Raw genomic sequence first — 25,112 nt, 5'->3', positions numbered from 1 at the left:
GGTTACTTTGAGCTCTGGCATTCTGCCATGTTACTACAAAACTTTTAGAAATGCTGTGCTTATGTGTGCTTGTGCATGCACACATGTGTCATGTGATCTTGTGGAGGTAGAGGACAGTCTTTGAAGTCAGTTCTTTTCTACCGTGTGGCTCCTAGATATTGAACTCAGATCACCAGGCTTGGGGTGGCAAGCACATCTGCTCACCAAGCCACCTTTCTGGTCCTGTTATTATAATTTAAACTATTTTTTATCTTTATTTCATTACTTCATGTGTATTAGTGTTTTGCCTGAAAGTGTATGTGTACCACATGCATGCCTAGTGCCCAGGGAGGTCAGAAGAGGACGCTGGATCCCCGGGACTGGAGTCACAGACAGTTGTGAGTCACCATGTGGGTGCTGGGAAATGAATGCAGATCCTCTGCGAGAGCATAAGCGTTTTTAACCTTAACTAAGCCCAGTGATTAAAATCTCTCCAGCCTTGTCACTAAAATTTTTGGTCACTACATTTACAACATTGGTTCTTACATCATCATCATCTAATAACTGTATAATAATAATGGTTTAAAAAGCTAACTATCTCCCCAGAAGCATATGAAGTGGGGACAATTACTGGCCTTCTCTACAGGCAGTGGTATGGTACTCTGTCCAGGGGCCTTGGCTGGAGTGAAGGAGTCTGTCTGCTTCTAGGCCAGCACTGTGGCCCTAGCTCTCACACTTGGCACCACTGCACAGTGCCACCACCCCACACAGCTGTATACCTACCTTCTGCAGCTGCAGGAATTCCCTAGGGCCACCCCCTCAGACCCCAAACTGTGACCTGACCTGAGGAGAGATCTCCAAGCTCCTAGACCAAAGAGCAGCTAGAAGTCTGTCCTTTTTGCTTTGTCTCTCTCTTCCCCTTGGTAACTCTAGCTTCTCTTTCTCTCTTGGTGTGTTTGTTAGTGCTGGAAGCTCTGGGCTGGGTGGTAGGTTCTCAGACACGATCCAGCCTCTGGGAGGCTGGGGCTGGGGTGAGAAACTCCAGTATGAGGCCACAGGCAGACTGTGGTAGGCAGGTGAGGAGTGAGGGGCAGGAGGCTAGACAGAGCTCCCCAGCCAGGCCTAGACAGGCATCTCCCCATCAGGAGGCACTGGGTCTCCCTCCTCCGGATCACAGCAGAGAACAGGTACCAGCCCCCTATGGTGACTTCACCTGGGTCTCAGGACGTCTGCAGAGCCCTTCCAGGTGTCTGAGGTCCAAGCAGGAGTGTGTGCTGCACCTGTCCTTGCTTCGTCTGAGGGCTGAGCTGCCGATCTGGGACTGAGAACATGGGTCCAGTGAGAGGTGCAGTGGCCACTCTGGAGCCAACCAGCAGTTTCTGCTGTCTGGACTTGGTCTGTTCCTGCCGTGGCTGGGAGGCGGGGTCTCGCTCCCTCTGCCTGGCGTCTTCCCTGTGCCTGGCATCTTCCCTGTGCTCACCACAGACTCTGGTCCCTCACCTCTACATTCTGCCCCTCTCCTGCCCATGTCCTCCATGTACTGCACACCCGCTAGGGACTCTTGGCAGGGTCTCTGTGGAGACAGGGGCCAGGCAGGCTATGGCAAAGGTGCCTTTGAAACTTAGAAAATGGAAGCCGAGGAGCCGGCAGAAAGCCGGGTGGACACCTGGGCGGGTGGACGCCTGGGCGGGTGGACTTGCTGAGTTGAGCCTGTGGGTCTGAGCAGCAGCTGGTACTCGGGTGGCTGTGCCCAGGGAACGGTCATGGGCTCTGGCTACAAGGCTGCTGTAGCAGGTAGACTTAACTGCGCCTGAGCCTCCAGCACATATTCTCCCACTCAGTGGGAGGCCAAGCGGCCAGGCTCCCCCTTGTTTCAAGGGCCTACACCTAGTAACAGATAAGGGCTGTTGTGTGGGACTGGTCAGCTAGCTGCGTGTGCTTCCTTTTAACAATTGTTTTGTTTCATTTAAGACAGTCTCTCTCAAGGTAGCCTAGGCTGGCCTCCATCTTACAATATAGCTCAGGCTGGCCTGGAGCTCATAGAAATCCTCCTGCCTCAGGCTCCCAAGTGCTGGGATTACAGACACATGCTACCACTTCCCTCTTCTAGAATCTGTTTTTGTTGCACTGGCCAACGGGACTGCTGCTCTGCTGGATCTTTCTGGTCTAGGTACAGCAATAATGGGAAATTCTGCTACCAAGCCCCAAGCCCAGGAGGAGGGTTCTGTCCTGGACCACTTTGGCAATAGAATGAACACGTCAGTGCTGGGAGGACAAGTCTTATACTGTCCTAAGGAGTCACCTACAGAAGCTCTGGTGACCCAGGCACGGTCCCCTTCTCCTACCTTCTGGACAGGAACTGCCCAGGTGCCAACATCTGGGTGACAGTGGTGGGCTCAGATGAGTGGAGCCCTTGATGGCCTCCGTGTGGGCTGAATATTTCCAAGGCTTGATTCTGAGCCCTTCAGTTTGAATTTTAAGCAAAAGACCAAGGTCACAAGGCATTCCTTGTCCACTGCCCTCCCTCCCCTCCCCTCCGCACCTCTCCCCTCCCCCTGCCATACCACTCATGCCTTACTCCTTCCTAGGAGTAGATGCTGGGGGAGTCTGGGAGGGGAGGGGCTCCCATCCTGGCCTGTTGTTCCCCTGCCCCTCCCCTGCTTTGCAGCAGCCATGGGAAAGGGACTTTTGAACTGCAAGGTCACTTGGCTCTTTCTCCCACCCCCATCCACCTGGGCGGCAGCAGTTCCACAGCTCTCTCTCTCCCTCCCTCCCTCGGCAGCTTCTGCCGCAGCCTCTGGCTCAGCGGAGCTTGCTGCAGAGGCTGCTGCACAGACTGGGGCACGCTGGATGAGGAAGCAAGAGCCATCCATCAGGCCAGTAGTGACCCCGCAGTGTCTGACCTGGTTCAACCCACAGGAGGCCCCGCCCCACGTCACATACGCCCTAGGGCCCTCCGCGGGGTCTCCTGATGCAGAAGCGTGGGCTATGGGTGTGACCTTGGTTAGGTCACTGCTGCAGTGCAGCGGTGACTCCAAATGGCTGTGCAGAGGAATCAGGTCTTTAATGACAGAGGTTCAGTAGTCTGTGTTGTGGGATCTGAACCCAGCCTCTGGATCATCAGAACGCAAACTTTTTCTAACCATTGTGTTCCTCATCCTCTCAGTGCCCAGGCCTCAGGAGTTGGCCTTCCTCACTACCTTGTACTCAGAGGCTCTCTCCACTAACCTGCTTTCCCTCTGCACAGAAGTCTTTGGAAGGGGTGGGTGGGTGGGGGCACACTTCCCGAGGTTGTCCGTGCTTTGGAAGGGGTGGGTGGGTGGGGGCACACTTCCCGAGGCTGTCCATGCTGGGCAGTGTCTCTGTCCAGGCCCCAGGGAAAGGAGTGTGATGTGTGAGTTAGAGTGACTGCCCCGTGCCTCTCACCAGGGACCTGGCGGGCAGTACCAGCTGCCCTGCTCCTTCCACCATGTGACATACGGTGGCGCTGGGCACTTGCTCAGCAGAGCAGTGTCCCTTCCGACCCATCTGCCGCGCTGTCTGCAGGCTGAGCTGGGGTAGCTGCAGCCTCTTGCCCAGAGCGAGGCCGGGGAGAAGGGGCGGAGCCAGCTGTCAGACAGTCTCTGCTCTGCCCTCACCGGCCTTATTTTTAGCGATCCCTGAAGACATTGGGAGGGACTGCAGCTGGCTTTTAGTAGTTTTTCCTTTGTCTCATTAAAATAATCTATTTTTTGCTGGGAAGCCCGCTCTCACACAACACGGAAGCTGTGGAAGGGGTTACTGTTCACTTCTGGAGACGTGACCCTCAGCTCAACGTTAACGTGCTGAAAGCCACGGCAGTGTTCTCTGGGTGATTTCGGCATTAAACTAGGTGACGACCATGGATGTACTTAACAAATAGAGATGCTCTCCAGGTTTACCGGGAGAGGAACAGTCTTAAGATGCCTATTCCAGCCAGCGTTGGCTTAGTATGTGGCAACCTGTAATCGGTCTGTAATACTTGCCGTCCTTTCTCACTCAGCCCCCACCTACATTTCCATATATTGACAATCTGCATAATATATTTTTAACAGCTCTATATTTTTGTTCAGTTCTATTTATATCACAGAATATGCAGTATAAATTCTATAAGTAGGCATTTTGGCTGTTTCCAGTTTTTGCTATTTTAAATAGTACTTTCTGAAATTTTTTTCTGAGATCAAATTCGCATTCTGTAAAATTCACAACTTAAAGTATGTGACTCAGTGTGTTTTAGTACTTTGCAATATTGTACAGCCAGTCTCTACTTCCAGAACATTTGTGATCATTAACTCTTTCCCCTCCAGTATATTTCTACAGCAGAGTCACTGGGCCAGAGATGGCAAGCAGTTTCGAGCTGTCTTCCATTCCTTAGACTGACAGGATGACGGACGGCAAAGCCGTGATCCACCCTGGACTCGCAGTTAGCAGCTGAGTCCAGGGCCTTTCTTTGAGTTGGCCATACTGCTTGTACTTTCTCTTTCCAATAATACAGATTTTAGCCGGCAACCTTTAACCTAGGAACGGATGTGCAAAGCCAGTACAGACCCCCTAATGGACAACAATGGGCTCCTGACAGCTGGCAGTTCCTGGACTAAGTCAGCACACTGAGTACCGAGGGAACACCCGCGCCTGGCTTCCCACCTGCCGCCCGGCTGCTGAGCCTCGTTCATAGCCTCTTCTTCCTTCACGTGTGGCCCAGGCCACAGCCCCGTCCTTCATAGCTGGCCAGGTTGAGGGCAGAGACCAGAAATCCACGGGTTGTGCTAAACACAGGCACCCCCCCCCACCCCCCACCCCCCCCACCCCCCACCCCACCCCCCGAGCCTGGAATGAAGAAGTAAAGACAGCTCTCTTCCACTCAGCAGGTAGTAAACCCCAGGCACACAATCTCCCCAGAATCAAGAAGACGGTGGATAAAAATAGGAAAGGGGCCACTCGGGGATTTAGGAAATTAATGAATAGTAAGCAGATAGCGGGCTTTTAAGGACTCTGGTGCTCTCTCTCCATCAAAAATTCATCTGTTCTTAAAGCCGTAACCGTCCTCTCTTTGCTTAAATCTGCTCTAATTCATTGATTTTTATCAGGTATGGGTTTTCATGTTTGAGTGTCCCTGAAGCTGGCTTTGCCATCGCCGGTGCCAGGCTGAGCCAGCACCCAGCTTCTTCCTGTGGCTATAATTAGCCAGGTTCGAATCTCAGGCTTGGTGAAGTACAGGTTGCCTCACCTTGTACCTCCAGTGACCTTTCAGGGATGACCACCAGATGTCATGTCTGCGCTCTTCAGATCAGCAGGTTTTAAATGGTATCCTTGCACCTTTCCATGAAATGCCAACTACCTTTTTAAAACAAGCATTTGTTTCTATTTCATGTGTATAAGCATCTTGCTTGAATGTATGCCTGTGCGTCACACCAGTGCCTGCTGCCTGTGGGTGTCAGAAGAGGGTGTAAGATCCCCTGAAACTGGAATTAGGGATGGTGTGAGCCACCATGTGGGGGCTGGGAACTGAATCCTGGTCCTCTGTAAGAACAACAAACGCTGAGCCATCTCCAGCTCCCTACCATTTTAAAAATATATATCTTTTTAAAGGACTCTATTTTTATTTTTTGGTATTTATTTATTTATTTATTTATTTTTATTTATTTATTTATTTTTTTTTTGAGACAGGGTCTCATTATGTAGTACTGGCTGTCCTGGAACTCACTATGTAGACCAGGCTGGCCTCAAGATCACAAAAGTTTGCCTTCCAAGTGTTGGAATTAAAGGTGTGGGCCACCACTGCTTGTCTCTATTTTTGCTTTTGTCTCTATTTTTGCTTTTAATTGTGTGTGTGTGTGTGTGTGTGTGTGTGTGTGTGTGTGTGCATGCAGTACCTGTGGAGCCCAGAAGAGGGCATCAAATTCCCTGGAGCTGGAGTTCAGGTAGTTGAGGGTGTTGGGAACTGAACTCAGTTCTTCTGGAAAAGTGGCAAGTAATCTTAACCACTAACCCATCTCTCTACCCCCCCCCCCCCCCCGCAACTGCCTTTTACATTTTATTATTTCCATGTTACCATGTCTCTCCAGCAGGGCAGGTTCTGAAGACTCAGGGTGCCTGCTCAGAACACGCTCAGCTTCACAAGTCTAAGCCAGGGTTGCCTCCCCTTTACCTGTTTGGATTAAATATTAACTAGATTCCAGGAAAAATAATGTTTAGAAAACACATGCAAGGTGAATGTGACTATGTAATAAGAAATGCAAACAGGTTTTAATTTAACTTTTTTATTTCACCCCCCTGGGAATGAGCCCAGAGCCTCGAGCATAATAAATAAACATTCTACCACTGCGCCACATCCGAGCGCCTTCCAGTTTTTTACTTCAAAAACCCTTTAGTGCACTTATTTACTTATTACTGATGTGTATATATGGGCGTGTGCACCATGGCACACAGTGGAGGTCAGATGATAGCCGGTAGGAGCCGGTTCCTCTTTCCATCTGTGGGACCTGCGGGTTCCAGTCGTCAGCCTTGTTTGCAGACGCCTCTGCCCATGCTCATCCTCGTCCCCTCTGCAGTTATTAAAGCACCTGAAGAGCTCTGTGTGTGTCTCCTTGGACTCTGTCCTGTTTCTTACCCTCTGTTGTTCTCAATTTTGAGCGTACTTACTTCTGTGTGTATGTTTGTGCACTTTTGTATGTACGTGTGTGCACATATGTGTGCTTGTGGGGATCCAGGTGTCTTCCTCAGTCATCCTCCACACTGTTTATTTTGACTTAGGGTCTCTTTGTGGCCAGCCAGCTATTCCTGGGGCTCCCCCTGTCTCCACCTCCTCAGGGCTGGGTTTGCAGATGTGCACCACCACACCCAGCTTCGTACACAGTGCCAGGACTCTGATCTGAGAGCTTCATGTGCACGGGACAGGACCGTGGCTGACTGGGTCGTCTCAGCCACGCCTGGTTCTCTTTACTCCTGTCGAATATGTCTGTGTCCTTAAAGAACGGCTGTTAAACTTTAGTGAGGAGCCACACACTGTACAGCAGCTTTTGGTTTGCCTGTTTCTTTTTTTGTGGTGCTGAGGTTGGAGCCCAGAGCCACGTGTGTGCTAGGTGAGGCTTTGCTGCTCCACCAGCCTTCCTCTCTCACCTGTCAGCCTGCCTCCCTCTGCAAGCCTCAGGGGTCTTTTCTACTCTGACTCCCCCAGTGCCTTCTGATCTGTAACTGCCCCTACTGAATTGCCAACCTCAGTGGTGATTACTAACTGAAATCCAGTTTCTAGCCTATTTATTTATTTATTATTTATTATGACTTTACTTTTCTTTGTGTGTGTGCTGGTACCCTCAGAGGCCAGAAGAGGGTGCCAGATCCCCTGGAGCTGGAGTCACAGGCAGTTGTGAGCTGACTGATGCATACATACATCAGGAACTGAACTCTGGTCCTCTGTAAGAGCAGGATGTACTCTTAACTACTGACCCATCTTTTCAGCCCCTGTACCCTCCTCAAATAAGTTCCTACTTGATCCAAGCAGTTCTGTCTCCTTGTGATGTCATGTGCCAGGATGTGTGTGCCAGGGTGTGTGTGCATCCGTTCCTTCTGCTCCCTACAGTGTGAAAATAGCAGTACCTTAAGTAGCAAGTCGGCACTGTGGGCCTCATGTGCAGACCTGGATGGCCAGCATGGAGTGGGCTGGAGAAGGCAGAACTGCAGTATTGGAGGCCCACGCCCCTAGGTGCTCAGAATACATAGGGATCGGTTAGCTACACAGCAGTGTGGGCGGCAAAGCATTTGGTAAGCGATCGCCCTCTGTGCCAGGCTCTCAGGTTTGCTCTGTGAGTGAGGTGGTGATGGACTGGGTGTTGGCAAGCTGGGACACCCAAGGCTGTGACGAGGGTAGCGGTAGATCTGAATCCTGCGCTTCAATGCTTGTGTCTGTGTTGAAGTCGGGGGTAATCAGAACTCACATACCTTAGTCTAGGAAGGAGGGCCCCCTGGCTCTGGTCACATGATTCCTTCCCATGTAGAGCAGGGGTAAGTATGTACTTGCCACGTGGGACTTTGTAGTCCAAGAGTGACATGTCGGGTGTTTGGTACCAGGTCACAGGTGGCAAGCTTCGGGCTCCGTGTTCTAGGCACGACCCCTGACCTTCACTGCGGCCCTTCCCACCTGTCGGCCAGCCGTCTGTCTCCACCTGATGCCGACACATGAGACAGGTGCATGGTTTCCTTCCCGTTTGTCCCTGTCCTGCCTCCCTCTCTGTGAGTGTTACCGCCGCCGCTGGCCACCCTGTTGCTCAGGCCCAGATCGAGGATCCGCCTTTGCCTGCTCCACTTCAGTCACACTGCCCTCTTCTGTGGCAAGTCCAGTCAGTTCCAGACAGAAATGACTCTCGCTCCTCGGCCACTGCTCCGGCGGGAGCCTGGCCACCCCTTCCATCTCTTCCGGCTTCCACAGCCTCCTACACAGCAGGCCAGGGCCCGCTCACGGTGTGCCTCAGGGCTGCTCCAATGGGGCCATCGGGGCTTCCCTCGGAGTCCAGAGCACTGTACCATTGCCTCATCCCACAGGACCGCAACTCCCCTCCAGCCTCATCTCCACTGTCTCCTCGCTGCTTCTGTCTCTCCTGCCCCAGGGCTGTGCACATCAGGGTTCCTTCACCTGAAGTGCTCTGGTCTCGGAGGAGCCTCCCATGACCCTCTGTCACAGCTCACAGTTTTATTTCCTTTCTCTCCTTCCCCCTTTCTCTCCTTCCCATTTCCGTTTACCCTGACTAAGTGTGCTCTTGCAGTGAGGCGTGTGTGTGTGTGTGTGTGTGTGTGTGTGTGTGTGTGTGTGTGTGTTTGGTTCTGTCTAGTGGTTGGATACACAAACCAGTCAGCTAAGCAGCTCGCAGCAGGAGGTGGCTGTCAGAGTCAACACCTAGTCCTTTCTCGGCCTGGCTAGGTTACCGCACCCCCACCCCCGCCCAGCCAGTGCCCAGGGAAGGAGGGCAGGCAAGGAGGCCAGCCAAGCTCCACAGACTAGAGCCTTCCCAAGACAATTCCTGAACAGGCCCGGTGGGATGATGATCCCTTCTCCTAGAGTAGTTAGCTCTTGATGGAGGGAGGCTGCCCCAACGTCCCCTTTCCTGTCTCATGTCGAGGTTTGCCGTGACACTCCTGGTCATGGGTTCTCTGGATGAAGGATAAGGATGCCAGGACAAGTGATGGGTAGTGTCTTACCGCCTCGGGGACCCTTCTGACAGCCCTCCTGTCGCCCAGGCCGAGCCAGTTTCTATGAGGAGTACGGCGTCATCCGTGACACGCTGCAGAACCACCTGACGGAGATCCTCACGCTGGTGGCCATGGAGCTGCCCCAGAACATCAGCAGCTCGGCTGCCGTGCTGCAGCATAAGCTCCAGACCTTCCAGGCCCTGCGGGGGCTGCAGAAGACCAGTGCCATCCTGGGCCAGTACCAGGCCTACAGTGGGCAGGTGCGCCAAGAGCTGCAGAAGCCGGACGGATTCCAGAGCCGGACACCAACCTTTGCAGGTAGGCACCAGAGCCGGCAGCTGTGGGGCCACCGGCAGCTGGAAGCAGCTGTTCCAGCCCGTGCCCTTTGGAGCGTGGTAGCTTGGACTCCAAAGAATCTTTACAAGAGGGCTCAGTACGTTGTGATCACCACCCCCTAGGCCTTCTGCCATTTTAAAGCTGCAGGTCACCTACAGCAGCCTCCATTCAGTTCCAGAAAGGTCTCCTGAGGGTGTGCCTGTGGGATTCAGATAGGTGCCACCTTCGTGGGCTGTGTATATGACTTCCATAATATGGCAAACCTCAGTCCAGCCACAGCCAAGGAATGTCCCTGTGGACAGACACCACGTTGGCCAGCAGATAGTTGCCAGATCCACCTGGAAAGTTCCAGAAGCCTTTGGGGAGAGCAGCTATATCCTAGCAGGTAGAGACCGTGACTGTGAGACAGCCCTGCAGATAAAGGCCATTTGATGTGCTGGGCAGTGGATTACCTCCTCTCAGTCCGTCCTCACACACCCACAGGCAGGTGCAGTTATTGTCCTCGTTGGTGAGGATACAAGGTGAAAAGGCTTGAACTGGAGTGCAGTATGTCAGCGCCTGGCGTCTGTGACTGTGGCTCGCACACACATGCACACATTCCTCCTACTCCACTGACTCCTGTTCGCCTACCCCCACCCACCTGGCTTCCACTCATGCTTGGCTTTGTTTTGGCATTTTGGGGGCTCCGCACAAAGAGCCGCTGCCTCGGGACACTGCCCTTATCCATCAGGATCCAACATGTCTCTTACCCCTTTGGCCCCACGAGATCCTTCCATGGCAGACTCCAGACCCAGTTAGACCAGGTCTCTCAGAGGGACCTCAGAGTGCAGCTGTTATGGCCCTAGAGTTCACCCTGCTAGCTGTTTCCATCCCTGTCTGGGAAGAAGAAGCAGCAGAAGGCACAGCAAGACGGTCCGGGCGGGGCCCCGGGGTGCAGGGCGGGGCCCGGGGTGCAGGGCGGGGCCCGGGGTGCAGGGCGGGGCCCGGGGTGCAGGGCGGCTGCAGAGCCGGCTCACAGGCTGTGGTGTCGCTGTCTGCTCCTTCTCCACCTTAGGTGTCCTTGTCCACATCGACAGCCTGCGCTGGGAGGGCGTCCCCTTCATCCTGATGTCTGGCAAGGCCTTGGACGAAAGAGTGGGCTACGTTCGGATCTTGTTTAAGAACCGGGCGTACTGCACCCAGAGCGAGAGACACTGGGCGTCAGCGCAGAGCCGGTGCCTGCCCCAGCAGATCATCTTCCACATTGGACATGGCGAGCTGGGCCACCCCACCATCCTGGTCAGCCGCAACCTGTTCAAGCCCTACGTGCCTACCCAGAGCTGGACGGAGGTGCCGGACCAGCCTGGGCTCCGCCTTTTTGGTCGTCCTCTGTCTGATTACTATGCCTATAAACCTGTGCGGGAGCAAGACGCCTACTCCACACTCTTGTCTCACATCTTCCACTGCCGGAAGGAGTCCTTCATCACCACAGAGAATCTCTTGGCCTCCTGGGTCTTCTGGACCCCCTTACTGGACATTCTGGACCACGAAGTCCCACGCCTTTACCCAGGGGGAGCGGAGAATGGCCATCTGCTGGATTTTGAGTTCAGTGGTGGTCAGCTGTCCTTCTCCCAGCAGCAGCTCGAGGTGTTGATGCCAGAGCTGGGGTCAGTCCCAAAGCCCAGTGACTTCCAGGTCCTCAGGGCCCAGTACAGAGAGAGCCCGCTGATCACTGCCTGGCCGGAGGAGCTGATCTCTAAGCTAGCCGGTGACATTGAAGCCACCGCGGTGCAGTCCGTACGGCGCTTTGGCAAGTTCCACCTGGCACTGTCAGGGGGTTCAAGCCCCATAGCCCTCTTCCAGCAGCTGGCCACAGGGCATTACGGCTTCCCCTGGGCCCACACACACCTTTGGCTGGTGGATGAGCGCTGCGTCCCTCTCTCAGATCCCGAGTCCAACTTCCAGGGCCTGCAGGTTCACCTGCTGCAGCACGTCAGGGTACCCTACTACAACATTCACCCCATGCCGGTACACCTGCACCAGCGGCTCTGTGCTGAAGAGGACCAGGGGGCCCAGACCTACGCCAGCGAGATCTCAGCCCTGGTGGCCAACAGCAGCTTTGACCTGGTGCTGCTGGGCATGGGCACTGATGGGCACACAGCCTCCCTGTTCCCACAGTCACCCACGGGCCTGGATGGTGATCAGCTGGTGGTGCTGACAGAGAGCCCTTTCAGGCCATACCAGCGCATGAGCCTCAGCCTGCCCCTCATCAACCGTGCCAAGAAGGTAGCTGTCCTGGTCATGGGGCGGACAAAGCGTGAGATCACCACGCTGGTGAGCCGGGTGGGCCATGAGCCCAAGAAGTGGCCCATCTCCGGCGTGCTGCCCCTTTCTGGGCAGCTGGTTTGGTACATGGATTACGAGGCCTTTCTGGGATGACAGGGGCACCCTGGTCTCAGTCACTGTCGAACTTTCTGTCACCCGCTCAATGTGCCCCAGCTGTCCTGAGCCTAGTACCAGCGTCAGGCCCCAGAGAAGGGAGGACAAAATTCTGCCCTGCTTCCTGGGCCCACTGGCTCTGTGTAATTATGGTGCCTGGACACAAAACAAGGCAGAACTCTTACCTCTGCTTTGGAGATGCCTCGAAACCCAGACAGGAGAGAAACTCTGAGGCCTCTATCAGTTACTCGTCAGTATCTACAACACAGAATAAGACAGGGAGAAGGCTGGACATTTAAGAACCAGTGTGGTGTGCGAAGACTGGCCGGTGGTCCTTGGACCGGTTTCTGTAGGAAGAGGGGCCGGAGTTGGCGGAGAGAAGGATGCAGACTCCTGGTGAGGGGACCAGGCAGGAAGAACAGACACGATCCTGGGGCTGCACTGGGAGCCTGCCTCTCTGGAGTCCCGTCATCCCTCTGTGCAGCTGACGTCGGGTCCATCCTCCGGCAGCTTCTACCTGCTCAGTGCCTGTCCTCTGCATTCCCAGGGCCCTCAGCCTCTCCCTGTATACAAAGGAGAGACGGATACAGACACTGCCATGTCAACTCCCCCCCAAATCTAAAGACCTGGGCTCCCCTTTCCCCACTGAGATCTGTTCTGCCCTCACGGGGCCATCAGGTGCCTCTGATCTACTAGATAGGGTGCTTTGTCTGCTCCTGGGGGTGACTACAGCTCACAGCCTCTTTCTGGAGTGTATGTGGCCAATTCCCAGCACTAGGGGGCAGGCTGCAGCTAGCCCTTGTCACACTACCTCTCCAGGGGCTCCCAGCCCGGCAGCTGACTCTGCTGGTGTCTCCACCTCTCTCTACCACTAACCTGGTACCACCGGGACCACGGCTCCCAACTGCAGCCTCCTCCAGGGCCTCTGCATTTTTATTTTTTAAAAGAAAGCCGACAGCATAAAGCAAACTTCTCAGGGCACGTGCAGCTTTTGTTTTGGCCTCCTGCTTAGTCACGTGGAAAAGGAAGGGCCTCCTAGAAGGGTTACCATGGCCCCTGCCTCCCAGTCACGCTCTGTCGGTCACACAGAGTCTCAGTGTCTTTCGGAGTTTTCCTTTCACTTGGTGAGGAGCATCAGGAAATCTGTTTCTCTACTTTTGACTGATTGTACTTTCTCCCAGGCAGTGTATGAGTTGAACCCTTGCTTTCACTAGAGATGTGTGCACAGTGTAGCCTGAGCTGGGGCTCTGTATGAAAGGCACTCTTGTTAAAATTCTGCTTACTCTGGCCTCCAGTGGCCCAGACTGACAGAACACCTCTATTGCGAGAGAGCTACCCTGGGCAGAAAGGACGTGCCCTGGGGCCCTCTTCTGGCTGGTGTTGCTCACTTTGGTGGCTGGCCCTCAGGTAGTTGCAGGTGAGGTTCCACCTTTGGCCATGTGGGGGAGCTCACGTGCCACCACTCACATTCCACCCAGGAGGCGAGTTTAGTGCCAAACGTCATCTCTTTGTTTTATGCTCTGCCTCTCTGGCTTCTTAGCGTTCTCATCTGTTCTTTAAGGACTCAGTCCTCTGAAGTTTCAAAATCAGAGAGTAAGGGGCCTTGCATGCCCCGGGAGAGAGGGTGAACAGGCTTTGTGTCACCATGCTGAATAACAGTGAGTCACTGCCCAGCCTGAGCTTAGAATGTCCTGTTCTTACCCAGAAGAATGACTCGCCTCTATCTGTGGGGAGTTGCACAGGGGAGGCCAGTGTGGGGAAATACCAAAGATTTCCTTTCCGGAAGCAAGCACTAATAAAACCGCGTTGGAAAGGTTGGCGGGAGACATTGTCAGCGTTCTTGGCATGCACCTGTGCGTGCCTTTTCCCCTTCTGCCCCAGGGTTAGGAAGGAGGGATGCTCAGAGTCAGGACCACCGAGGCTGCTGCTCTTCAGACCCTGTGGTCCATCATCCACGGCAAGCAGTCACATAATCTGTGTCTTGAGTCTCAGGAAGGAGTTCTCAGCCTTAGAACCTGGGATACCCTCAATTTTCTATTTTTCATTAAAAAAATTGTTGCTTGCAAACCACTTATGTTGAGTTGATAATAGTGTGAAGAACACAGCCTTTGCCAGCTTCCTGCCTGTCAGGAAGTGGGGATCTGAGGCTGGGAAGAGGGGATGGGTGTCCAGGTCCCTGGGGAGAGGAGGGTGGATGGTCACTTGTGTCTGGGACACAGCCTTCCTTCCCTGAAGTCCCCAGTGAAGTGAGGTCCCTGCAGCTGTGGGGACCTCTGGCCTTGCAAGCATTCGCCCTGTGCTGGCTCAGAGCCCCGGTGGGTGCTGCTGACTGCATCCCCACCCCTCCCTTAGGGAACCGTGGAAGCAGAGGCCTGCTCAGGTGGCTCTTGTGTGTCCTGTGCTGACGATAGCACACCTTGTCCTGTTGACAGGCCAGGTTGCTGCCGGTGGGACCTCGGTGACTGATGATTTGAAACTGGAGTCCAGTGGCAGCCAGAAACTCTGTTAGGTTCTAGAGCCCGTTCCCAGCACCCACAAGGGCCTCACGTGGCAGTCCGGTTCCCTGAATGGGCCCATGATTCCTCCGTGGGAAGAATGTAGGGCATGTGAATGGCAGAAGGAGCCCCTGGGGTGACATGCCCGTTAACATCTCCAGCACAAACATTGCAGCTAGGTGTCACAAGCTAGATCTGACTTCCAGTCCTGGGCAAGTGTTCTTGCTAATGAATTGTGTGCTAAATGGTCCCATCTTCTTAATTTCTGCTTCTTTTTCTTATGATTAATTTTTTTTTAGTTTTATGTGCATTGATGTTTTGCCTGCATATGTGTCTATGTGAGGGAGTCAGATCCCCTGGAACTGGAGTTACAGACAGTTGCAAGCTGCCATGTGGGTGCTGGGAATTGAACCCCGGGTCCTCTGGAAGAGCTGATAGTGCTCTTAACCACTGAGCATCTCTCCAGCCCATATTCCCTGCTTCTTATTGCTCTACAAAAATACTCTCTTTTCACTTTGGCCCCCAAGTTATCAGTGTACTCAGAGCTCCCTGCCACTTCACCGATACCTGAGACCTTTTCCTCAAGGGCCTTCTCCTAGAAACAAAACCAGGCTTCATCCCCAGTTCTCCTGGTTGCCCAGTTTCCCTCTTCCCCCTTCCTGACAGAGAGCCAGGGCGTGTGATGGAAAAGGGAATGAAGAAGCTTCCAGAAAGCCTAAACAGGCAAATTCTTGGAATTTAATTTTCAGGAACTTTGTGTTTTGTTTCCTACAAAGTGTGTACAGCACCCCAGAGTGGCCCTGCAGCGGGTCCCCAGAGTGGCCCTGCATCAGATCCCCAGAGTGGCCCAGCAGCAGGTCTCCAGAGTGGCCCTGCATCAGATCCCCAGAGCGACCCTGCAGCGGGTCCCCAGCTGTATTTTTATCTTAAACAGCTGGGGCTCCCTCAGTCTATTGGTAGAAAAACCACCTGGCAATATCCAGTGTCGGAGAATGAGCCACAGGTGGTGGAGGGAAATCACATTGGTTGGCCAAAGTGCTCAGCATATGCCTGCCCTGGGAATGACCGCTCCAGATGAACCAAGGGTCTGAACGGGCTGCTGTCCCCAGGTGTCACAGACTGCACAGGTCATGAGGCTTTCTGCTGGCCACACTGGAGGAAGCAGGCCCTTCTGCTCCCCGCCTTCCTCTCCCCAGCTCCCAGCTCTCCTGCGGCAGTTCTGCACCAGTGTCTCAGCCCCCAAGGGCGTGTGTGTGTGTGTGTGTGTGTGTGTGTGTGTGTGTGTGTGTGTGTGTGTGGCCCAGGGACCTTGAAGACATGCTCATGCCTTGGCTTGGCAGCATATCGATGGGAGGAAGGATTGCACTCAGGAGTTAGTCAGAACGCAACCCCAACCAGCAGTCGGGGTGGGTCTGCACTGCTCTGTTTGGGCCCGTTATAATTGCAGTGCTGGGGATGCCCAGATGAAGATGAGATCCGTTCCTGACTCGGCCCTGCCTGCACTTACCTTGAGCCCGCCAGAGCTGGCATTAGCTACACCGTCGTTCAGTTGGTTGCACACATGTCTTTTGCTTGCCTCATGCTGCAGCCCATGTGGGCTCTAGATACAAGGCTGCCCTGCCTCCAGCCCTTCCCGCTCCACAGCAGAACTGACCCTCCAGGTATCTAGGGAGTCCTTGCAAGAGTGTGGCCTCTGGGAAGGGGAGCAGGGATCAAACCAGAATGTGTTCCTGGAAGGTGCAAGGGGCAGATGTCTTCCAGGAACACCAAATCCTGCCATCTGCAGGCTAGTAGCACCTTCTACAGGTGCTTCACACCTCCTGCAGGCTCCTCACACCCAGAGATGGGTGTGAGGAACCCTGAGAATCCTTCAGCTCCTAGCTGAGCAAGGTGTCAATTCATCACTGCTGTCACCAGCACCTCCTGGCAAGTGATCTGAGGATGAGGATGCATCACTGTGATCTAGCAAGCCATGGGGACGGCAATGGCTTGGATGTATTCCCAAGCCATCCCACATTGGGAGTATATTTATTTGCATCCCAGGGGATGCCCATGTCTGTGTGTGACCATGGATAGGGCCTCAAATTAATGACACTCTGTTCATTCTTTGACCTCCAAGGGTGAGCTTCGTTAAAGCTTCGTGTTGCTTCAGTGGCTGGTGTTTTCAAGGAAGTCCGTGTGTCTTTTCTGTCCCTTTCTGTCGAGTGGCAAATAATCTGCATTTGCCAAGCACTGTTGAGTTCAAGAACAGCTGGGAGCTGGCATTGAGAGCACAGGTGCACACCGTGTGTGTGTGTGTGTGTGTGTGTGTGTGTGTGTGTGTGTGTGTGTGTGTGTGGTCTCTGGCTGTGCCTCACAGAGGGCTCGTTATGATGCATTATGCTCAACTGATAGAGCACTTGCCTAACATGCAAAAAGCCCTAGGTTCCATTCCCAGTGCACATAAACTGGGAATGATGCTATACACCTGAAATCCTAGGAGGTGGAGGCAGGAGGACCGGGAATTCAAGGCTATCCTTGGCTACATAGCAAGGTCAGACCAGCCTGGCATAGATGAGATCCTCTTTCAAAAAAAGCATTGTGAATGAAAAAGGTAAGGACTAGGTTAGCTGGGAGTGAGAACACCCAAGTTGTTTCCCTCGGTGTCTCTGGGGGGTCTGGTCCAGTTGACTCTTCCTGTGTCTGTCCATGTGGGAGAGCCGGGTGAGTGGACTCCAGCAGTTACCAGGGCCGCTCCTGCCCACCCGTGCCTGCGTGAGGAGCCCGAGTCCCCAGAGACGGTTGGACTTCTGAGTCACCCTGACGAACACCAAAGGAGGAAGGATTTATTTTGACTCATGGGTCATTTTAGCCCAAGGTCACTTGACTGTGTTGTTTGTGGGCCAGAACTGAGGCAGGATGTCATGGTGCGAGCGTAGTGACCCAGAAGTGGGATAGAAGAGCAGGGAAGGGGTAAGAGACAGCATGTCCTTCACAAGCACACTCGAGGGGACTTGCTTTCTCCAGCGAAAGCTGACCTGTCACCTCTGAGAATGCTCTCATATTATAAAGTCAGCAGGGGATTAATGCATTTGTGATGTCGGTGTCTTCAGGACAGTTCTCCAAAGACCACCAGCTGCAGCCCAGCTCCCCATGCATGAGTCTGCAGACAGATTCCAGGTGTTCACAGAAGGTCGCTACCGTGCTGAGGGCCTGGGGCGGGGTTGTGACCTGGGTTGTGCCCTTACTCTGCTGGATAGAAGGGAATTGGGGGTCTGGGCCTTTGTCAGGTCGGACTGGCAGTGGGCAGTGGCATAGGTGGGGATGTCCGGGAGCAAGAATGTGGGTTTTATCCCCGCCCCCCAAGCTTAGGGAGACTGGCACCTGCCGCAGAGAATGAGAGACATTCGGAATAAGTGCCTTTTAAAACTTTCCGAGACTCTTTGTTTTTCTGTATATCAAATGTAACATTGATTTTTTTAAAATAAACTTGTTTATTTGCAAAAATCCAAGTTTCTTCCTTTGGGGGATGGAGTGGAGTGGGTTGTGAGCCTGGCTAATGTGACAGAGGAGGGGACATGGAACAGTGTTAGTGCTTGTCAACCTGACACAAGCTAGAGTCACCTGGGAAGAGAGAGACCCTCTTTTGGTTCCCTAGGGCACCTCCACACACAGAGAGATTTGCACACACACACACACACACACACACACACACACACACACACACGCATGTATGCATACACAGACACACACAATGCACACACATACACACACTCATATACATAATTTTTTTTTTCTGAGAGGGTTTAGCCCTGGCTGTCCTGGAACTCACTCTGTAGACCAGGCTGGCCTTGAACTCAGAGATCCTCCTTCCTCTGCCTCCTGAGTGCTGGGATTAAAGCCATGCACCACCACTGCCTGGCCATAAATAAATTATTAAAAATTTTTATTCTTTTGGAATGCAAAATGCTACTCAGAACACAATTGAATTTATATATCCACCATGAAAAACAACTGAAACTTAAAAAAAAAAAAGAATGATTCTCTCTCATGACTCATGTGTCCTTTGGCCTATATTTCATCCTTCCTTATCACCTAATATTATTCTCTCGATCTCCTTTTTAAATTTTAGACTATATATACTGACTCCTGTTACATATGCACACAGATACATTATACGTTATTGTAAACAGAGGCTTTTCTCTGTCCTGCCCCTTCCCACAGCCGCTTCCAAATAATCACTCAGAGGCTTATATTAATTATAAATGCTCAGCCAGTAGCTCAGGCTTATTACTGACCAGCTAGTACACTTAAATTAACCCATAATTCTTATCTATGTTTAGCCACATGGCTTAGTACCTTTTCTCAGTATGACATCTCACCTTGCTTTCTCTGCATCTGGCTGGATACCCTCTAACTCCGCCTTTTCTTCCCCTCAGTTTGTTTTTTCTACCTAACCTTATTCTGCCTGGCTATTGGCTGAACAGCTTGTTTATTAAACCAATCACAGTGACAAATCTTCACAGTGTACAGAAGGATCAACCCACAGCAGGCTATGATTGAAATATGACAGGGAACATGTGTTTTGGGTTGGATCATTTTGTATATTGGTGAAATTATTAAGGCCACTCCATGTAGTTAAAAGGAGATTTATTTAATGGCGTAACTTACAAATGAAGGAGTAGGTAGGTTGAGGGTTCTGGGAAAGACGCAGCAGTAGTCTGGCGATGTTCTCTGGAGAACTCTCCTCCGTCCACCTCTAGTGTCTGGGCTCCCAGCAGCAAGAGAGTGCAGCACATCCCAGTCTCGGGTCTTTAGGCCCTCCCTTGGCCCCACCTTGTGGGTGTGATAGTTACCAAAACCTCAATGGGGGTTGGAACTTCCAGACCAAAGCTGGAATGGCTACCCACTACATTGTATAATATTATACTCTCCAGGTCTATCCATTTTCTTGAAAACATCTCACAATTTCATTTTTTAACTGCTGAGAAGTATTCCAGTGTGTAAATATACCACATTTGCATTGCCCTTCCATCTGTTGATGGACATCTATTTTGATTCTATTTTTTTGCTCTATGACTAGAACAACAATAAACATGAATGTGCAGATATTTTTGTGATGTAGCATTGAGATCTTTGATAAATGCCCAGGAGTGCAATGGCTGGGTCATAGGATAGTTCTAAGTTAATTTTTCCAGGAACCTCCAAACTGATTTCCACAATGGCTGCATTAGTTTGCACTCCAGCAGTGAACAAAGGTTCCCTTTCCCTACAACCTCCCCAACATTTGTTGTCAGACTTTTTTTAAATGCTATTTTTATTAATTCTTTGTGAATCCACGCACTGTATTTTGATGGAATTCACCCTTCCATCTAACTTCTGAATCATCTCTGCGTTTCCCCCCTCTCAACTTTGTATCTTTTTTTAAAATTATTTTTAAATTTTATGTGTATTAGTGTTTTGCCTGCATGTATTTCTGTGTACCACATGTGTGCAATACCCAAGGAGGACAGAAGGGGGCGTCTGATCTGTGTCAGGAGTTATAAACAGTTGTGAGCTGCCATGTGAGTGCTGAGAGTTGAAACCCTGTCCTCTGGGAAAGCGGCCAGTGCTTTTAACTGCTCTTGTATCCTCTTAAAATAAAACAAACAAACAAACAACAACAACAAAAACCCCCATTCAGTCCAATTTGTGCTGCCCAAATACTCATGGGTGGGTCATCCACTAGGCCATGGTCAACCTACTAGGGGCCACACCCTTAAAGAAAACTGACTCTCCCTCCCCCAGAAGCCATCAACTGTCAACAGTGGGAGTGTATACTGGCCAGTTTCATGTCAACTTGACACCAGCTAGAGTCATCAGAGAGGGGGCGGCATCGATTGAGAAAATGCCTCCATAAGATTGGGTTGTAGGCAAGCCTGTGGGGCACTTCTCAATTAGAGATTCACAGGGCAGGGCCCAGCCCATGTGGGTGGGGTCAACCTTGGACTGGCGGTCCTGGGTTCAATAAGAAAGTAGGCAGAGTGAGCCATAAGGAGCAAGCCAGTAAGCAGCACCCCTCCATGGCCTCTGCATCAGCTCCTGCCTCCAGGTTCCTGCCCTGCTTGAGTTCCTGTCCTGACTTCCCAGTGATGAACAGTGATGGAAGTGTGAGTCGGATAAACCCTTTCCTCCCCAGTGTGCTTTTGGTGACAGCGTTTCACCACACACCAGTGGCAGCCCTAACTTAGCGCTGTCAGTTTCCTTGGCTCTAGCCATTTTGAGTGGGATGAGGTGGCGTCTTAGAGTAATTTTAATTTGCGTTTCTCCGGTGACTAGGGATGGTGAAGACTTTAAAAATAGTTGTCTGTGTGTGTGTTTCTTCTTTTTCCAACTCTGTTCAATTCATTAGCCGGTGTGTTGATTTGCCATTTTGTCTCCTTGATGTTTCATTTCTGCAGTCCTTGTAAATTCTAGATAGTAGCCCTTGTCTGAGGTAGGGCTGACAAAGACTTCCTCCCACTGTGGACTGTGTGTTGGCTCCACTGATTGTTTCTTTTGCTCTGCAGAAACTTATTATCACGTGGTCCTGTGTGTGGATATTAAGGCTGGTTCCTGTGCTATTCCCGTTCTATTCAGGCAGCCCTTGCTTACCCCGGTGCCTGGAGGAGTAGTCCCTATGTTTTCTTCCAGCACCTTCAGCATTGCACGTTTTAAATTAAGGTCTTTGATCACCTCAAGTTGATTTTTACGCAGAGTAAAAGACATGAATCTAATTTCATTTTTCTGTAGGTGGAAACCCAGCTTCACCAGCACTGTCTCCTGACTAGATCTCCCTCCCCACTACCCCGAATGCTTTTGCCTTCTTTGTCAAAAATTAAGCTCTTATAGCATTGTGGCTTTATTTTGGTGTCTTCTGTTCTGTGCATTCATTGGTTTAAATGTCTGCTTTTATGCCAAATCAAGCTGTCTTTGTCAATGTAGCTCTGTAGTGTAATTTGAGGTCAAGTATTGTGATACAACTAGCGATGTTTTACTTCTGAGGATTGCTTTGGCTGTGTGTGTGTGTGTGTGTGTGTGTGTGTGTGTTTTGTGGTTCCACATGAATTTTTAGATGGTTTTTCTGTTGTTTTGTTTTGAATCTAGATCTGTGAATAATGTTGTCAGAGCCAGGCATGGGAGCACACGCCTTTAATCTCTGCACTTGGGAGGCAGAGGCAGGTGGATCTCTGAGTTTGAGGTCAGCTAGGTCTACAGAGTGAGTTCTAGGACAGCCAGGGCTACACAGAGAAACCCTGTCTCAAAAACAAAAAATGTTGTCAGAATTTTAATGAATATTGCATTGAATATATGGGGAGGTCTCTGAAACCTCCATGGCCAGCAAAGTGACATTCTGTTGGAGCCAAGAAAGCAGTTTGGTTCAACATGACTGAATAGCCGGTGTTGGTTCAAACTTCAGAAATCTGACCCCAAGTAGTTTCTTTTAAGCATATTGAAGCACAGCATAATTTGGTGAAACTTTTCTGGTGATAATTAACTCAAGTCCATGTATACAACAAAGCAGACGTTAATCTCTTTGAGGAACAAAATAAGCTAAATAAAAATCAGACATGACTGCATCGAAATTCTTTGTGAAGTACATGTGACACCTTCCATAAAGATAGGTTCTGTATATGACCGGGGAAAAAGTAAACCAAACTCACCATAAGGGTCTGAGGAGGATCCAGTGTGGTCTTGGCCACACAGAGCGAAGGTCACCAGGCTATTTAAAGCACATCCACCACAGCCTTCTGGGTGGATAACAGGTTATGCATCCATTCCTTTGAAGGAACGACCCTGTGTGGTTAATAGTCCAGGTTCCCCTAGTGCTGAACTGTGAGCCCAAGACTTCTGTACCTGCTACAACTATCTAGGTTAATTTAGGTAGGAGAACCATTTTTGTTACATTAAACCTGCCAATCCAGAAACATAGACAGTGTTTCCATTATCTAAAGTCTTCTTCATTGGTTTCCTTTCTCACTCTCTTCTTTTCTTTTCCTTTTTTGCTTTTGTTTTGAGACAGGGTCTCTTTATGAAGTCCTGGCTGTCCTGGAATTTGCTCTGTAGACCAGGCTGGCCTTGATCTCACAGAGATCTGTCTGCTTCTACCTCCTGAGTGCTGGGATTAAAGGCCTGTGCCACCATGCCCAGCTTTGGTTTCCTTTTCCAATGTGTTGAAGTTTTCGGTGTGTGTGTATGTGTGTGTGTGTGTGTGTGTGTGTGTGTGTGTGTGTGTGTGTGTGTGTGTCTTTCTGTGGAGGCATACAAAGTGTGAAGACAACTTATGGCAAGTTGGTCCTCTCCTCCCGCCATGTGAGTCCCAAGGATTGAACCCAAGCCATTAGGCAAGTACCCACCAAGTCATTTCCCACCGTCTGATGCTTTCCTTTGGTTTCTGAGGCCAAATGCTTAAATACCTGCTGGTACCTCAAAAATGCCAAGGCTGCCACGGCCACTCTGCTCTTGTCCACCTTTGATTTCTTATAAATATTGTGACTTCATGTGCTGTGGTGAAGGGGCGTCACAAAACCCTAAGTGCATGAGAGAGGGGGGCTGTGGGGGGCTGTTAGATGTAAGTGACGTAGCAAGTTGGCCAGTGCCAGGTGTGAGACACAGGAGCCCCTGGAGCCCGACCTCAAGTGACAGAGGCAGATGGTGCCTCTGTACATCTGCTCGGCCACAGCCACTGCACTCTGCCCACTGCGGGGAGTGTCCAAGAAAGAATGTTCCAGGGACAAGCAAACAAACAGGCTTCCCCTCACTCGTTTCTTGCCCTTCCCCCAGCTTTTCTCCCTCTCTTCAGTCTCCACGTGTCCCATCTCTCTTCCCTTCCCACCCCAAATGTCACTCAGTAGCTTTCTTTAAGGATGTGTCCCCAGGTACAACTCAGGTCCATGTAGCAGGCAAGCAGTCCAGGGCCTCCTCTGGGCTGGTCCCAGGATACTTGGGTCTGCCACCTCTGTCCTAGAAGGAGTTAGTGTATAAGAGAGCAGAGGAATGCACCCTCTGGCTATCCCCAGATCTGAGTCAAAGCCCTAGAAAGTGGGCCCTGGAACACACTTAAGTGTCCTGAGTGCCAGGCTTGGAGATCACCTCATTTATCCCTTTCATTTATTTATCCATCTTGAGTGTAAATGGAGGAAGAGAGAGAGAGGAAAGGATAGAGCTAAGGGCAGGGCCTTGTGTCGGGGGTATAATGGCCATGGCTTTGACTTCCCTGCCCCCTTTCTCTCCCCTGGTTCCGACTCTGAGCCCTTCTCTACAGGTAGGCTGGATACCCTAGGCTGGTTATATTTGGGTCTTCTCTCTTGGCCACAGATTCCCAGGGAGAGGGGGTGGCAGCAGGCAGCTTTGGTCCTCTATAGGTGTCTTGTCCTGCCCAGTAGCTTTTCCTCCATCCCGTCTCCACCTGATCTGAGGGAAGCTGATCCATAAACAGTTCAAGTGCCCTTGGCCCTGACCAAGGTGTGAGCCATCAGTGAGCACCCATCCCGTGCAGGTCTGCTCCCTGCCGGTCCTTTCCTTTCCTTCAGAAGGGTGTATAGGAGGGTCCCGGCAATCTCACCCATCAGGGCCTTCCTAATGGGCATGTGCCAAAGGCTGGGGTTAGGACTCAAGCACTGTCCCCTGACATTTCTACCCGGAAGTGAGAGGAAAAGTGCATTTCTCTTTTTGACTAAGAGCTGGTCCTGTGCTTCAAGCCTGCAGAGCAGGCAGTAGGTCTCTTTCCTCTCCCATTGCTGATCCCAGAGAAGGAAGCCCAGCAGACAGGGAGCCTTAGGGCTCCCGCCAGCCTGTGGTGCCCAAGGCTCTGTCCACGCCTTCCCCTGCCTGTAAACCAATCCATCCGGCTTCTTTCCCAGCTTAAACTACTTTGAACTGGATTTTTTCACTCTTAAGGAAAGAACTCCTGGACAATGGAACAGACAGACACAGAATAGAATATTTCAGGCCAGTGCTCTACCACCGAGACACATCCCCAGCCCAAGAGACTATTAGAGAGTTAGGATTCTTCATATTCATATTATATTTAGTTTATGTATGTATGTATGTATGTATGTATGTATGTATGTATGTATGTATGTATGTATGTATTTTTGCAGGGCTAGGGATTAGCCCCAGGGATGTGTGCATGCCAGGTACAGACAAACAGGTTTGTTGTGATTGTTTGTTTTTTGAGACAGGATCTCACACTGCCCAGGCTGGCCTTGAACTCACCATTTTCAGAGTGCACATCATAGGCACAGGCAACCACTCTAGTTTATGCAATGTTGAGGGCCAAACCCAAGGCTTCAAGCATGTTGGGCAAGCATTCTACCAACTGAGCTATATATCTCTAGACACAGAAAAACATATTCTAATTTCTGTCTTGGAAGTCCAATGATATGGGGAGCCCAAAGCAGGGCGCTGGCCTCAGCAGGAAGAGGAGGAAGAGGTGATAGCTGTGTTCTGAAGACCCCTGCCAGGAGAAAGTACTAGAGTAGAACACGGGCTTCTCAGGCAGGCAGCCAAAAGCAGCATGTCTCAGATGGGAGACACATAAGGTCCTGAGCTGCTGGACAGGACGGTTCCAGGTGGGCAGCTTGGGCTACAGAGGCTGTGAGGACAGCCCCACAGCCTTGAAAGCTGTCCCAGCCTCTCAGACTGGGCCACCCCACAGACTTGGAGACATGATGGTACAGGGGA

At 51.5% G+C, this 25,112-nt stretch overlaps 1 protein-coding gene across 7 annotated transcripts in view; it reads left to right on the top strand.

Annotated features, from left to right (window-relative positions):
• The window catches only part of H6pd (hexose-6-phosphate dehydrogenase/glucose 1-dehydrogenase), a 31,128-nt gene extending 17,124 nt beyond the window's left edge, over positions 1 to 14,004 (top strand). For all 7 annotated transcript variants that reach the window (XM_076565670.1, XM_006975211.4, XM_015994125.3 and 4 more), the window contains 2 exons: positions 9,229 to 9,498; positions 10,571 to 14,004. In XM_076565670.1, coding sequence (XP_076421785.1) covers positions 9,229 to 9,498; positions 10,571 to 11,934 — 1,634 coding nt within the window. In that variant the 3' untranslated portion in view covers positions 11,935 to 14,004. The remainder of the gene's footprint in view (positions 1 to 9,228; positions 9,499 to 10,570) is intronic.
• The last annotated feature ends 11,108 nt before the right edge of the window (positions 14,005 to 25,112 follow it).

Source organism: Peromyscus maniculatus, chromosome 2 (genome assembly GCF_049852395.1).
Source record: "Peromyscus maniculatus bairdii isolate BWxNUB_F1_BW_parent chromosome 2, HU_Pman_BW_mat_3.1, whole genome shotgun sequence".
In the NCBI taxonomy this organism is placed as follows: Eukaryota; Metazoa; Chordata; class Mammalia; order Rodentia; family Cricetidae; genus Peromyscus; species Peromyscus maniculatus.
Note: the sequence above shows the minus strand (reverse complement) of the source record. Positions and strands in the feature narration are given on the sequence as shown.